General features: G+C 53.0%; 5 protein-coding genes across 5 annotated transcripts; 3 read left to right on the forward strand and 2 right to left on the reverse strand.

Annotated features, from left to right (window-relative positions):
* Positions 1 to 324: 324 nt before the first annotated feature.
* On the forward strand, positions 325 to 851 carry N7462_007229 (uncharacterized protein; the record flags this gene model as incomplete). The annotated part of the gene is made up of 3 exons (XM_057078947.1): positions 325 to 523; positions 583 to 694; positions 758 to 851. 3 exons carry the CDS (start codon positions 325 to 327, stop codon positions 849 to 851), a joined length of 405 nt encoding a protein of 134 aa, XP_056931617.1.
* Positions 852 to 1591: 740 nt separating this feature from the next.
* Positions 1592 to 3619, reverse strand: N7462_007230 (uncharacterized protein; the record flags this gene model as incomplete). Its single annotated transcript, XM_057078948.1, has 1 exon — positions 1592 to 3619. The coding sequence occupies one exon, from the start codon at positions 3617 to 3619 to the stop codon at positions 1592 to 1594; it is 2028 nt and encodes a 675-aa protein (XP_056931618.1).
* A 1509-nt stretch (positions 3620 to 5128) lies between these two features.
* On the reverse strand, positions 5129 to 5569 carry N7462_007231 (uncharacterized protein; the record flags this gene model as incomplete). Its single annotated transcript, XM_057078949.1, has 1 exon — positions 5129 to 5569. The coding sequence occupies one exon, from the start codon at positions 5567 to 5569 to the stop codon at positions 5129 to 5131; it is 441 nt and encodes a 146-aa protein (XP_056931619.1).
* Positions 5570 to 5822: 253 nt separating this feature from the next.
* Positions 5823 to 9033, forward strand: N7462_007232 (putative serine/threonine protein kinase; the record flags this gene model as incomplete). Its single annotated transcript, XM_057078950.1, has 3 exons — positions 5823 to 6729; positions 6796 to 6893; positions 6958 to 9033. 3 exons carry the CDS (start codon positions 5823 to 5825, stop codon positions 9031 to 9033), a joined length of 3081 nt encoding a protein of 1026 aa, XP_056931620.1.
* A 475-nt stretch (positions 9034 to 9508) lies between these two features.
* Positions 9509 to 10232, forward strand: nut2 (mediator complex subunit NUT2; the record flags this gene model as incomplete). The annotated part of the gene is made up of 3 exons (XM_057078951.1): positions 9509 to 9539; positions 9592 to 9688; positions 9848 to 10232. The coding sequence occupies 3 exons, from the start codon at positions 9509 to 9511 to the stop codon at positions 10230 to 10232; spliced, it is 513 nt and encodes a 170-aa protein (XP_056931621.1).
* Between the last annotated feature and the right edge of the window lie 2801 nt (positions 10233 to 13033).

Consider the following 13033-nt stretch of genomic DNA (forward strand, 5'->3'; position numbering starts at 1 on the left):
AAACATCAGGGTATATCCTAGTTTTGGTCTGGATCCATCACTAAATATATCTTTGTAAATTATTGGAAACAAGGAGTCGCCAACATTGTATAACCAGGTAATCGATATGGTGTACTAGTCCCAAAGGTCGAGTATTTGCGAATTAAATTATAGAATCGATGATCAACCCAGCCTTAAAGTACCTTCAAAGAGTAGCTCACACTAGACGGTTGTTTCCGAATGATATAAAAAGCCTCTCATCTGCGCCCCTTAAGGAACCAGATAATCGACGTGCGCTCTCTATTTTCCCAAACAAAACCTGTTCTTCTTCCCCAAATTATAATGATGGTCTTCTTACCTAGAGTGCAGGTCTTGATGGGCTTATTATCCCCTGCTTTGGGATGCCTTGTCCTTACCGGCTCCGTGAGTGGTGACGGAAAGGAAATCAATGGTCAAACCTCCAATATCTATGGTATTATGGCGGCCACATACAAAAGTCAACCAGCATGTCTGGGCGATATAGTGAAAGGGGACAATAATCTTGGTATGTCTCAACTATGAAGTCCATTACCTGACTCATTTATTTGCTAATCTTGTATCTAGACTGCAACTGGGCAGGCATAAAGACTTTCTCATTGAACTACGATTGGACAGATAACATAGAAAAAACCAAAAATCATACAATGCCAATCACTTTTTGCAACGGACAAGGGTGGTATGTAACCCATGAATAGCCTACAACTATGTTTGCTTTGCTTTTGTGGCTAATACTGTACAGCGTGGGCATGGATGTCGATATGGGATGCCAGGAAGATAAGGTTGGCATCATCACGTGTGATGATTTCTGGTATGAATCCGACAAGCTGTGCTAGTGATAAGCGTCCAGATAGGGGCCCAGGCCATATGTTGTTCTCCATAGGATCGGGGCAAGTGAAGAACCCTGGGATTATGATCTTTTTTGATAGCTGATTGATTTGTATTTGACCATTGTTGGAATTTTCTCTCGCTATGCGTAGATGATCTTTTGTTTAAGACGTGAGTGGTCCTACTTTTACTCATACTCCAATCATGTTCAAATGACTCTGAATCTCTCAAGAGATTCACCGTCCATTATTCTGACGGCACCGGCACCCCTGAAATCATTAATTTCGAAATTTTGGCACTATAATAGCTTCATAATAGTGCAAGTTATCTATCTACGGTCTTCCGAGCAAGCAAATTTAGAAAAATAACAACTTTGATATCACTTCCATAAATCATCTGTGCTATATACGTCCACAATACATCCAGCTCACCGTCCAGATGCATATCAACTATACTCAACAAATATCAAACATAAAACATAACAACAAATATGTCGGGGGGAATCTCAAGACTATATGGGGGCATGGCATGAAGCGAATGAATGGACCACAGGGAAAGAGCATGCAGCAAACTCCGCCGCTAATGAGAAATGAAAGAAGCTTAAGCTGATCCATAGGGTGGGAAAGCAGCAGAGAAAAAAAAAGAGAAAGCACAGTCGCTAAATATGGAAGCCACCTAGCCCTTCGCATGACACACTTCCACCAAATGAAGGTAATGGAGGGCTAGATCACAAGTACTATATAGGACATCACGTATAACCTAGTCCGCCAAGGATGCTCTTGCATTCAGTGCTCGGCAATGCAGACACACCTAGGGCACGGACAAGTGCACCGCTACGCAGCCGTTGAAGGCCGATAGCGACCTTCCACGCCTCCGTATCCTGCAAAACAAAGACATAGCGTTTGCCCTCCTGGTCACGCAAACTGGCGCGGAGAATATGGAGTCCACGGGAGTCTCCCTGGGGTGGGTGCACGGGTCCTCCATCCACACCGCTCGCAGCAGAACCGCGGGCGAAGCATGCTGATGGGGATGCCAGGCGGCAGGTATTCTTGCAGACCTTGAGCAGGTTTATAACGAAGGCATCAGATTCCTCGCTTGTGGGCACCGAGTGCGCCGAGTTACCACGGCGGAAGGAGAAGGGATTGGTAGACCCTGGTTTGGAGGACTTGTCGGGTCCCATCTGGGGGCACCACACCTCGGCCAGTTTCAACGTCCATGCTTTAACATCCCATTCGCGCTGCCCAACTCCTCGAAGGTCATCATCAATGAAGAGACCTTCGGTAGTAATCCGCAGTACAAGCCCGTCGGTCACCATACCCTGCCCGGAAACAAGTTGAGCGACTGGGGTTTTCATAAAAGCGTTGTTGAACTGATACACGCCTTGGATCACAATCTTATCAGGATCCTTGGTGGAATAAGAGCTGCGATGCGAGGGCGGAGGTGTCGTACGTGCTGTCGATTGAGATGGAGCATACGATGATTCAGAGTATGCTGAAGACCCAGAAGGTTGTCCATACGGCCGGCGTGGACGATCGTATGGCCGAAAGGAATACGCATCGTCTTCTTCGACAGTGGTCTTTGCCGTTGGAAAAGGAGGCTTTTTGGGCGACGGTGTTCGAGGAGAACCGGTTGCGCTGGCAGCACTCGCCGGAGGCTTGTTGGCTGCTTCTTTCTTCGCATCCTGTGCCTTCTTCTCGGCATATCGTTTGGCAGCCGCTTCTTTGAGAGCGGCGAACTTGGCCATGGCCTCTTTTTGAGCCGCTGCCTTTGCCGCTGCCTCCTTTTCCGCGGCCTCTTTAGCAGCTTTCTCTTTCGCCTCTGCAGCCAACCGCTCTGCCTCTGCTTTGGCGGCGGCAGCGGCCTTTTCCTCCCTTTCACGGGCTTCCCGAGCCTCCTTTTCCTGCTTCTCACGGGCTTCCGCTGCTTCCTTCTCGGCCTTCTCTCGCGCTTCTCTCTCAGCCTTTTCTCTTGCAGCAGCCATTTCTCGCTCCAGCTGCTCGCGGCGCTCCTTCAACTCTTTCTCCATGGCTTCCCGCTCGCGTTTCCTCTCCTTCTCTTTGGCTTCTGCCTCGCGCTTGCGCTTGAACTCCTCCATCTTCCGGCGAAGTTCCTCCTTCCGCTTGGTTTCCTCCCGTGCGCGCTCCCATTCAGCGCCATTCGGACCATGATTGTTCTGGTCCGTCTTTGGTGGCGCACCGGCGTCGTGTTGGTTGCCCGCATACTGGTTGCCACGGTTCGGCCCTCCGCCAAAGTTTCCGCCATGCTGCGGGCCTGAACCACCGTTGTTTCCGTGTTGCCGCTGCCCGTGTTCGTTGCCATTGTTGGGTTTGGTACCAGAAGATTGGCTGTTGGCATTTTGTTCATTCGAGCCTCCCGAGAAACCACCACCGAATCGCCTATTTCCACCCCCGTTGTTACCCTTGCTGGATTGCGACATTCCAAATGCCCATCCAGCTACTCCTACACCAATAGCCATAACCACTATTCCCATACCATTGACACCGTTGGGTGCCGTTGCCGTGTACCATGTCCGGACGATTGGTGCGATCGCAGACCATACCAGAACGACCAGGAGCATACTTGCGGCACCAGCGATGAAACTGTTCCGCTGGCATTGGAGGGAGGGTAGATATAGGAAACCGCCGCCGGAAGAGTGTGGTGGAACGATGAAGATGTCGTAGTTACCCGGCGGAAGGTCGGATGATTTGCGATACTCGCCATCGGTGGTATGAGGATTCTCCCCATGCGGGGGCGGCGGGGGCGGCGGTCCATCCATCACGACGAAATGTAAACGTCAACGCTGTTTACCTCGGGGACACAAATGGCCAACAATGCGATTCAATCGCTTGTTCAGGCCCCGACGCTGTAGATTCAAGCCTGTTGAATCCACGAGACGCCTCCGCAGATATACCTGGTCTCGGTTCCCAGTCCCGTCCAGCCGCGGCCAATGTCCTCGATCCGGTCGTCCGACCAGACCCTAGTTGGATCGATACTCAGTATGGATGCAAGTCGATAGGCAGGTCATGTTCGTGGAGGTGAGAGATCTGCACTGAGGCCCTAGGCCACTCAGTGCTGGCAAAAGCTGCGTCAAGAAGTAGAGAACCAACCGAAACGCGAGCAGATCGAAACCCTTAAACCCTGAATCTAGCAGCAAACTAGAGGGGGCTTTTAGAAGGGGGAAAATGGGGACGAGGCAGCGAAAAGAGAAGAGAAAGTTGCCTACGGGGCTGGGGTGGGTTGTTTAGGAAAAGCGGGAGCCGCTAACGATCGGCGGCTCCATGCAGTGAGGACGTGGCCATCACACGCCCAAACAAACGGTCGCATCCAATCCGAGACCTGGAACGGCCACCCATATTGAGAATCGAATTCTTTCATTTCAGGAGAATCTGATATCGGAGGGATGGGGAATGCTTTGGAGCCACGCGATCGCAGTTCTCATTGTCACTGGGTGGAGGAATCAGTGGCACCGCATCGAGGGATGCCAGAATGAACCGCCTGCACTCCGATCTGTCGTCGCCACACGACAGGTTCAACCATTTAATCAATGCCTGCTCACCCGGCCTGTTTCAGAGATTGTCTTTCTCTTGCAATGTTCTTCATTATGACTCGATTCCCGTTCCACTTGGTTCGTACGCAGCCACGCCAGCTATTTGTTTTGATTTTGCCGAATCGGGAAAGCGCCCGATGAGGCTTCTGTCATCGATGCCTGAAATGACACCTCAGGCAGTGAGGGCCGTTGCCATGCGCGAAGTGGCCGAGTCAATAAAAATGGACGATGGGGCGACGCTACGGAGGAAGACAAATACGATAGACACTGCCATGAAGTCTATGTCTCTTGTTGGTAAAGAAACACGGGAGCTACGCAGATGGAGTCTTGAGAAGTCGCAGCTCCAGCTCTCATCTCTCCGTTCCAAGCCACTTGTCATCATGATCGAGTCTGGAAACATTGCCTCGAGTCCTTTGGGGATACTAAGCCGGGTACCCAGAGCGTCACCAACAAGCTGTAGCACAATGGTCGATTCACTGGTCCGTTCCGGTCTTCCCATTCCCATATGAGGAATCTTGCCATGTTCAGATGGTCTATAGCACGGTTTCTTTTCGGAGTGTCGAGGGCGGAGCAACGACAGTGCACTGGGTCAATAATGATGGGTCAATATTGCGGTCAAGAAGCGGTTGGGGAGGGATAGTTCGAGTGCAGTGGGTCCGTCGTGGTGGTGCTGTTGACGGTCAACGGAGATCCCGCCGGAGAAGGTCCGCCACGGACAAGACTGGTCAGCATGATGTACTAGTCCTCCGTACAAAGTGCAGCAACACCTGCGTAGAGGAAAGTTGGTCTCGTCGGAATGAAGATGATCTCAAGGAGGAATAAGCCGCCACAAGTTAGGTCCCATGCGGTGTCATCGGCGCGCCCAGAGGTTTCTTCAAGCTGCTGTGGCCAGTCTCCGGGGCGGGATGTCCCCATGATCGGGGCATGAGATGCGGGACCCTGATCAAAGCTGAGGGCCCTTCGTGACCTCGGAATAGGGGACTTCTCGTGTCCTGGCCCACTGTCAAGGTCATTCTGTGCGGCTTGTAGACTGTAGAGGAACAGAACCGAAGGCCACCGAAGGACTAGGAGAGGCAGGAGAGGAGAAGCAGGACAGGCGAAGTGTTGTTGATGCCCGGGAGGAACGTGACCCGCTGCCGGTGATTGGATCCTCTTCCCCTCAAGATTCCCAGATTCCATCTGCTCGACCCGGACTGCGACTTGGACCAGCCGCTCCTTGTCCTCTTTTCTGCATCTTCGCTCTCCTTTTGAATTGGTAGTCAGGCACTACCCCCGATTTCCTCCCTCCCCCGCCAACCTGTCCTCTTGGCCCCATTCCCAGGCATCCATCTCCTCCCCTTCTCCTATGCCGCGCCGATAGCCACGTTCCGACCCTTCTCTCCTCTTCACCCCGCCTACCTCGATTTGCCCTTGAAGGGCAGTTGGTACTACAATGTCCGTTTACCAATCCCCCAGCCAGGGCCACCCGGGTCATTCGGCGTCGTCGCGTTCGTTCCCCGCCTACAACCCTGTCGCTGCCGTCACCGCACCCGCGGGGACATTCCTACCCGGAACCAAAGTCCAATGCGGCAGTCACCGTGTGGTGGTGGAGAAGTATCTATCCGAGGGCGGCTTTGCTCACGTTTACGTCGTGCGACTACCTCAACCGGTCAATGGCTCGGAGACGGCGGTTCTAAAACGAGTCGCGGTGCCCGATAAGTCGGCCCTGGGCAACATGCGCACCGAGGTGGAGACCATGAAGAAGCTCAAAGGCCACCGGCACATCGTCAGGTATATTGATTCGCACGCCTCCCAGCTGCGCGGCGGTGGATATGAGGTCTTCCTGCTCATGGAGTTCTGCGGCGGTGGTGGTCTGATTGACTTTATGAACACTCGGCTGCAGAATCGCCTCACAGAGCCCGAGATCATCAAAATCTTCTCTGACGTGTCCGAAGGAGTCGCATGCATGCATTATTTGAAGCCGCCGCTGCTGCATCGAGACCTGAAGGTGGAAAACATCCTGATCTCGCGCTCAGGAAGCTCTTCCTGCTACAAGCTATGTGACTTTGGATCCTCGGCTCCTCCCCGTCCTGCAGCTAAGTCGGCTGCCGAAGGTCGCTTGATTGAAGACGATGTACAGCGCCACACAACCATGCAATACCGTAGCCCAGAGATGATCGACGTGTACCGCAAGCAACCAATTGATGAAAAGAGCGATATCTGGGCCCTTGGTGTGCTTTTGTACAAATTATGTTACTATACGACCCCCTTCGAAGAGGTTGGCCAGATGGCTATCCTCAACGCAAGCTACAAATTCCCCGCGTACCCGAAATTCTCAGATCGGTTGAAGGTGCTGATCGGTAAGCACCGTTTGATGCTACTGGAATAATATTTCGACCCTTTCGCTAACCGGCTCGGGTGTGTAGCATCGATGCTCAAGGAGAACCCGCAGAAGCGTCCAAATATCTATCAAGTGGTTAATGAAGTGTGTCAAATGCAAGGGAAGGAGGTCCCAATCAAAGATGTTCGTCTCTTTACTCAAATCACTGCCAACCTCTGCGACAAATGCTGATTTAACGCGACTCTAGATTTATGCCAATCGCTCCGTCTCCGAAGTGCGTCGGAACCAAGAGCTTCCTCCTACGCCAACAGAAGCTCCGGCAGTGGGTGCAACATTCTCGCCTCCCATGCAAGAAACTCAGATCATCCCCGAGATTGCGCCTATGCGGAGAGGACGACCCGGCAGGCCCGAATCATCGCAACATAACTCCGCCAAACCGAGTCCCTCTCCATTCCGCGGTGGCTCAAAGACTTCTTCACATGATCCATTTTCCGCACTGGATGGAGGTGTTGCCCAAAGGAAGAAGACCGCGGACGAATTGTCTCAGCGTTTCCCCTCATTAGATCAATTTGATATCTTGCATGAGAAAGGAGACAAGTTTGACTTTGAGTCAACGGTCAAAGAGTCCAAATCAGAAGATGAGGACCTCTCTCAAAGACTTACCAATGCTTTGGCGGACGAGGCCTTCGGGCGTCGATCTTCCCCTGAACGTAAGGAGCCCATTGTTTCACGACAATCCCAAGCGTCGCCCGTGCGGGGACAGAGCTCTCCAGAAGTCTCCTCTCGACAAAATGCACCGCTATATCAGCCTACTCCTAAGCGGCCCGCAATGATCTCCACGGGTACCATGACTTCGCCTTCACAAACTCCTCGTTTACAGGAATCCAATATCTCAAGTCGCCCAATATACCGCTTTCCGCCATCGGATGCCGAGCAACGACCTTCCAGTCAGTCACGGAATGAGGATGGCCAGAAGCTTTCGCCTTATAAAGCACCTTCTCCTCCCTCATCTAATTTGAGGCCCGAGGCAAGCCCGCGGCTGTCTTCTGACAGGTTATCTCACCATTCCACTTCTGCACGCCCCTCCATGGAGACTCTGCGACGGCCGTCTGGACTGGAGGCATCTGACCCTGTTAGCCGGTCCAAATCAGCAGTTGCCAAGGCTCGCCCTGTCTCAGTTCAAGCAGCGACTCGGCATGATTTGTCGCGGGACTCGGAGACCTCGCGGTCCTCGCTGGATCTTTCACATATGCAATACGAAGGCGGTTCTGCATTACGGCCGGTGCGCACAGAGGTAGATCAAAGCTATGACCGTGCCAACATTTCCTCAGATATGGACTACCTCAGAGTCAAAGAGGAAGAAAGCAGCCGAAAGCGTGAAAAGCGCTTAAGTGGCGGGTCCAAACATGCCAAACGTGGCAGCCTGTCTTCTTTGTCACTTTCAGGGGGCAAAACCTTGTTTGCTGGCCGATTTGGTGATGCTTTCCGCCGGTTCGAGAGCAGCAATCAGGACAAACCTCGCACTCCAACCGCAGAGGAGTCACAGTATCAACAAGGTCTGATCAGCGATACTGAGGCTTTGGAATCACCACCTGTAGACGGTCTGTCCGCATACGGAGAAGATGTCTTAGAAGATGCTGATCGTGATGACATATCACCTGAGATGCGCCGCGAGCTGGAGCGCCGCCGGCTCTCCCAGGAGGAGAAGCGGGTGGCCAGCGCTGCTGCCGAATACCGGCGCCGAGTCGCTGAAGGCGAGGCCAGTGGCCAACAACGTTCTCGTGCAATTCAAAACCGAGTCCAGAATCTGCTGGGCGAGTCCAAGAAGCCGCCGGCTGCCCCCAAAACAGCAACCGGCTATGGAAGATACACCGACACCACCGCTTTGCAGGCAAAGCCAGATGCAGATAACCAATCTCCTGCCTCAGATACCGCGCCCATTTCCCGTGCCCCGGGTCCTGTCTATGGTGCCGCTGCCCGTAAGGGGGTCATGGCACCCCCAGACCGTCGTGAAGGCGCCAGTGCTCCTGCAGAGCTTTCTTCCCTTAATACCTCCACCTCCACGGGTTATTCGTCTGCCGCCCGGCCTGCTTCCCGGCCTGCGGCTCCGCCCAAACCCAAGAATTTACGTATGAGTGCACCAGACACCTCTCGGCCCAGCACCAGCCAAGACCGCAGTCCTTCCATCCAAGCCACCCCGACTAGCCCTGGGGAGGACTGGGAGGCCAACTTTAGTCGGCGATTTCCCAGTCTCTCTGGCTTGGAGATGGAAACGGAGATTGAAATTCCGAAATACCCCAAGCTCCGAACCCGAGAGGTGTAAAGATAGCCTTGCTTTTGCCGAATATAGATGTCATTTGTGACCTTTAGCTTGATGTGTCATGGTTTTGTTTAGCGTGTTGTGGGCTTGCTTGCCTATGGGAAATGTTTAATTTTCTTATTGAGGTGATGCCTATATATAGACGAGTGAAATATTAAACATGACCGATGAAGATGACTAAATTGGACCTGGGTAACTTTCTGTAGTCTTGACATTTCTGTATATTATAGAACGTACCGTGTCTAAGAGCCTGAGACTACTATTCTCAACTCTAACGCCTCTCAACATCGCCTTTCAAGTCCTTTCAAGCCCGTCAGACCTTAAAACTAACCTCCGCATCAAATCCTCAACCCGCTCTCTTCATCTTTAGTGGGTCATTGTTGAGCCTCGCCACACCGCCTTTCTCTACCACCGCATTCTGCTACCACCTTCATTGAGACATATCTTGATTACAGAAATCAATCCAACACTGAGGACCATGGCACCGATAATGCTGAAAACGGTCGATGGTAAGTGCAACAGCGTATATAGCACAACCTCGGAGTTAACCCCCTGCTGCAGAGGACCTCAAAGATGTCATCCAGCACCTCTTTGAGATCCAATCCGCCGTCCACGGCTATCTAGGCCCAGAAACGCAACAGGAGCTTGTCCGCAAGATGTACGTGATCTCCCACCCTCGCCAGCAGCTTCTACAAGCTTTAGCCTTTTGATAATTCTACGGCTTCTCGCCTCCTCCCCCTACTACGTGCGTGGGGAACTCCCCGCGCAAGCACCCTCCAAAACAAGAACCACCGCTGACCCAAACCTTCCCTCACAGCAAAAACCTCACTGTCGCTCTCAAAACACTATCCTCCCATACCGATATCCCTCAAGACCACAGCACCACCGACCCCGGTCCCGCAAGCGACCCAGCTAATCCGCCCCTCGCGAGCATCCAGCTTCCACCCGAGATCATCGATTACGTCGACGCGGCGCGGAACCCAGATATCTATACGCGCGAGTTCGTGGAGCTGGTGCAGCGAGGCAACCAGGACCTCAAGGGCAAGCGTGAGGCATTCGCCGGGTTCCGCGACGTGCTGGCACGCGAGATGCGCAGTGCCATGCCGGAGTGTCGGGCAGAGGTGGACCGCGTTGTGGCGGCGACGGGTGGTGACGGAGCGGACGGTGAGCGGAGAGCGGATGGTTCCGTGCCAGAACGGTGATCTCTGGCTTTTTTTTTCTTTTTTCTATTTTTGTCTTTTTTGTTGCCTGCGCAGGTCAGGGCAGGGCAAGGACACGGACAAGAACAAGGACGCTGCACGGACGCCAGGCGGCTGGTGTCAGGCCGGCCCATTGCCCGATGCGAGTCAGTCACTTAGCACCTCGGGGAGTTTAGTTGTGGGCCTTGACTTGATAATGATCCTGATACCCGAGGCTCTCTGTGAGGGTCCTGCGCCCTAGGATCTTCTGGGCCAAGTAATCTAGGAGTGCAAGGCGACGGGGTCTGGATTCAGATAGGCGCCCCCTATTTTTTACAGTCTGCGTTCGTCCGGGGACCACCAGCTCATTTACCATCAACCTCTCCCTCGGGCTCATTTACAATCCGATCGCGGGTCGACTGGGACAGGAGGATCGGGGAGGTACGGGGCCAGGGGGCCAGGGCTAGACTGTGCTAGGCTGGGAAATTGGAAGCTTTTTGCGAGCATTTAGGGATTGAGGGCTCTGCTAGACCCTTTTTGATATAGCATTTGCGAGCGAGGTGTTAGGGTCGTTTAAAAGGAGGTCTATACTATGCGGTTTCCCTTTACCGCCTCCTGTGAGCTTCCATAATCTCCTGGGTTGCATCCTTCCGGAGTACAGAGTCCTCTCTGTACATACAGATTCCATAGGAAAGGCATAGAGAGGGCCATGCCCGGGTTCATCCTGCCGTCGAGCATGCATACACGCTAGCATTCCAGGTGTTCCCTCCTGCGTCACCACTGCTTTAAATAATGATCCAGATTGTCTAATTTAGACTATTCAAGTCAAAGAGGTCAAAGGTACTGGCCAGTTTCAGACGGTCGCACGGAATGAATTGTCTTGCTTGTCCAGCGTCTTCAAGTTGTTTCGTCCGTCTCATCCCATAACCCTCCCTCCAGAGCTGGATCTCGTGTGAAGGCCCTCAAGCGGTGGTTGTGGAGTCGGTCTAGATCAGATGCAGGGCTTTTGTCCAGCATATTGCAGGGTGCGGGAGTATACATGTACATATGTGGATGGCCTTCTCGAGATGGTGCCCCAGACAGCGCATATGAGAGAGTGCAGTGCACCAAAAGCCGTCATTCTCTTCGACGAGTCACGAAGCAGCGTCGAATCTGGTATGAAGTCACCGGCCCCCAACTCGTTCACGCACGTTCGCTCTTTTTACCCCGTCCGGTCCTTGGTGATGCGGCGCGCAGGGTGGGGTCTGGCTGGTGGGCCTCATTGGCGCAGGACTGACTCGGAAATTGGTCTTGGAAGAGATGCGTCCTATGTCCCGGTATCACTATTAGCCTACTAGATCCCTGGAAAGTAGTCATATTCCTTGGCCTTGTTTTTGTCTTCTACTATCATTGTTGAGTATATCTTGTTTTTTGTCTTGGATCGGGGAGTTTGTATTTCTTTGGTGCAGCTGAGGCAGCTCTGGATGTATAGATTGTACAGATCATGTCGATACATTAGATGGACGGTATGCCCTCTCACCCTGGTCCAAGACGAGGTTACCGCGCCCTGTATGAGAAACAGGAATGAGCAAGAGTCTCTGTTGATACTCAATCTGTCTTCATGCACTATCCTTCGCCTAGGGGGTAGAGAGAGGATTGTGGTTCTCCTCCACCTTACCCGACGCCTCCAATGCGCCCACGCCCCCGAGACAAGATCGGCGGGCCCGACCGCTTGGGTGTGCCACCCCCGCCGGTGCCACGGGATTCAGTCTGATTCCTGGCCAACCCAACCTCCCTGAAAGGGAGGAAGGACTCCGGTTCATAGGAGAAGCCACTGGGAACTCAGTACGACCTTAGAATCCTGCCGGAATCCTGTTCCATTGTTAATTAATACCCCGTGGACTCCGTATCTACCTCGCATGTAGTACAAGAACATGTCCGTCATGTCTTTTTGGATATCCTCCCGAGGGCCAACCAGACTCGTTATATCCGGCGGTACCTCTGACCGTAGGTGATCTTCAAGGCCCCAGACAAGGCCACCCTTCGAACTCTTCACGTATGAAGCCACCCGCTCTCTGTCTTGGATTTGGAAAGCCTCGGAAAGTTCCCGCAGGCGGGTTTCCCACTTTCTTTTTGTCTTTGTATTTATTTATTTATTTATTTATTTTGACTTTGTACTTGCCCGAGGAAGAGGAACGGGGCAATGGTCGGCGACTCGTCACTATGAGTTCTCGTCCGCCGGACTATTGGATGTCCGTTTGCCTTTTTCTTCCCCTGACCCACCCAGCCAATGGATCTGGGGGTAACAAAAAAGGCGGACTCGTTCAGATGAGACATATCTGACTGGGCCTGGGACCGGGCCATTTTGGTCGACAGAGTTGCGGGGTGGAACGCTCAGGTATCCAGGTGTCTGATGAACTCGAAGAATAGGAGGTGGGAGGATTATAGGGAGCCCTAGGGTTAGTATCTCGATATATAGTGACTGTAGAGTGACTGTGCCATTCTGGATGTACTGGCATTTATCGTGGGGACCATCACGATCATACCTATGCGATCGGGCCCGGGAAGCAAAACGCCAGGAACCGCACGAGCAATCCGGCAGGGGTTGAATGCTGCCCCAAGGGTCGTCGCTTTCGCGGTCTGGTCCGGGGTACCTCCGGGCTCGTTCTGGGCTCAACCACTGGCCCGTTCGCGATCGCCCGGGGCCTTTTCCCTCTTTCTCTTCCCCCCCCCCAACTCCCCGAGATCCACCACCCCCCCAAAAGAGCCCCCCATCGTATAATGCGCAACCCGCTTCTCACCTGATCTGCTCTCTCTTCTCTTCCCTTCTCTCATCCGGTCTTTCT

The sequence above is a fragment of the Penicillium macrosclerotiorum genome (assembly GCF_028827735.1).
Source record: "Penicillium macrosclerotiorum strain IBT 26536 chromosome Unknown utg000007l_segment0_segment0, whole genome shotgun sequence".
NCBI classification, from domain to species: Eukaryota; Fungi; Ascomycota; class Eurotiomycetes; order Eurotiales; family Aspergillaceae; genus Penicillium; species Penicillium macrosclerotiorum.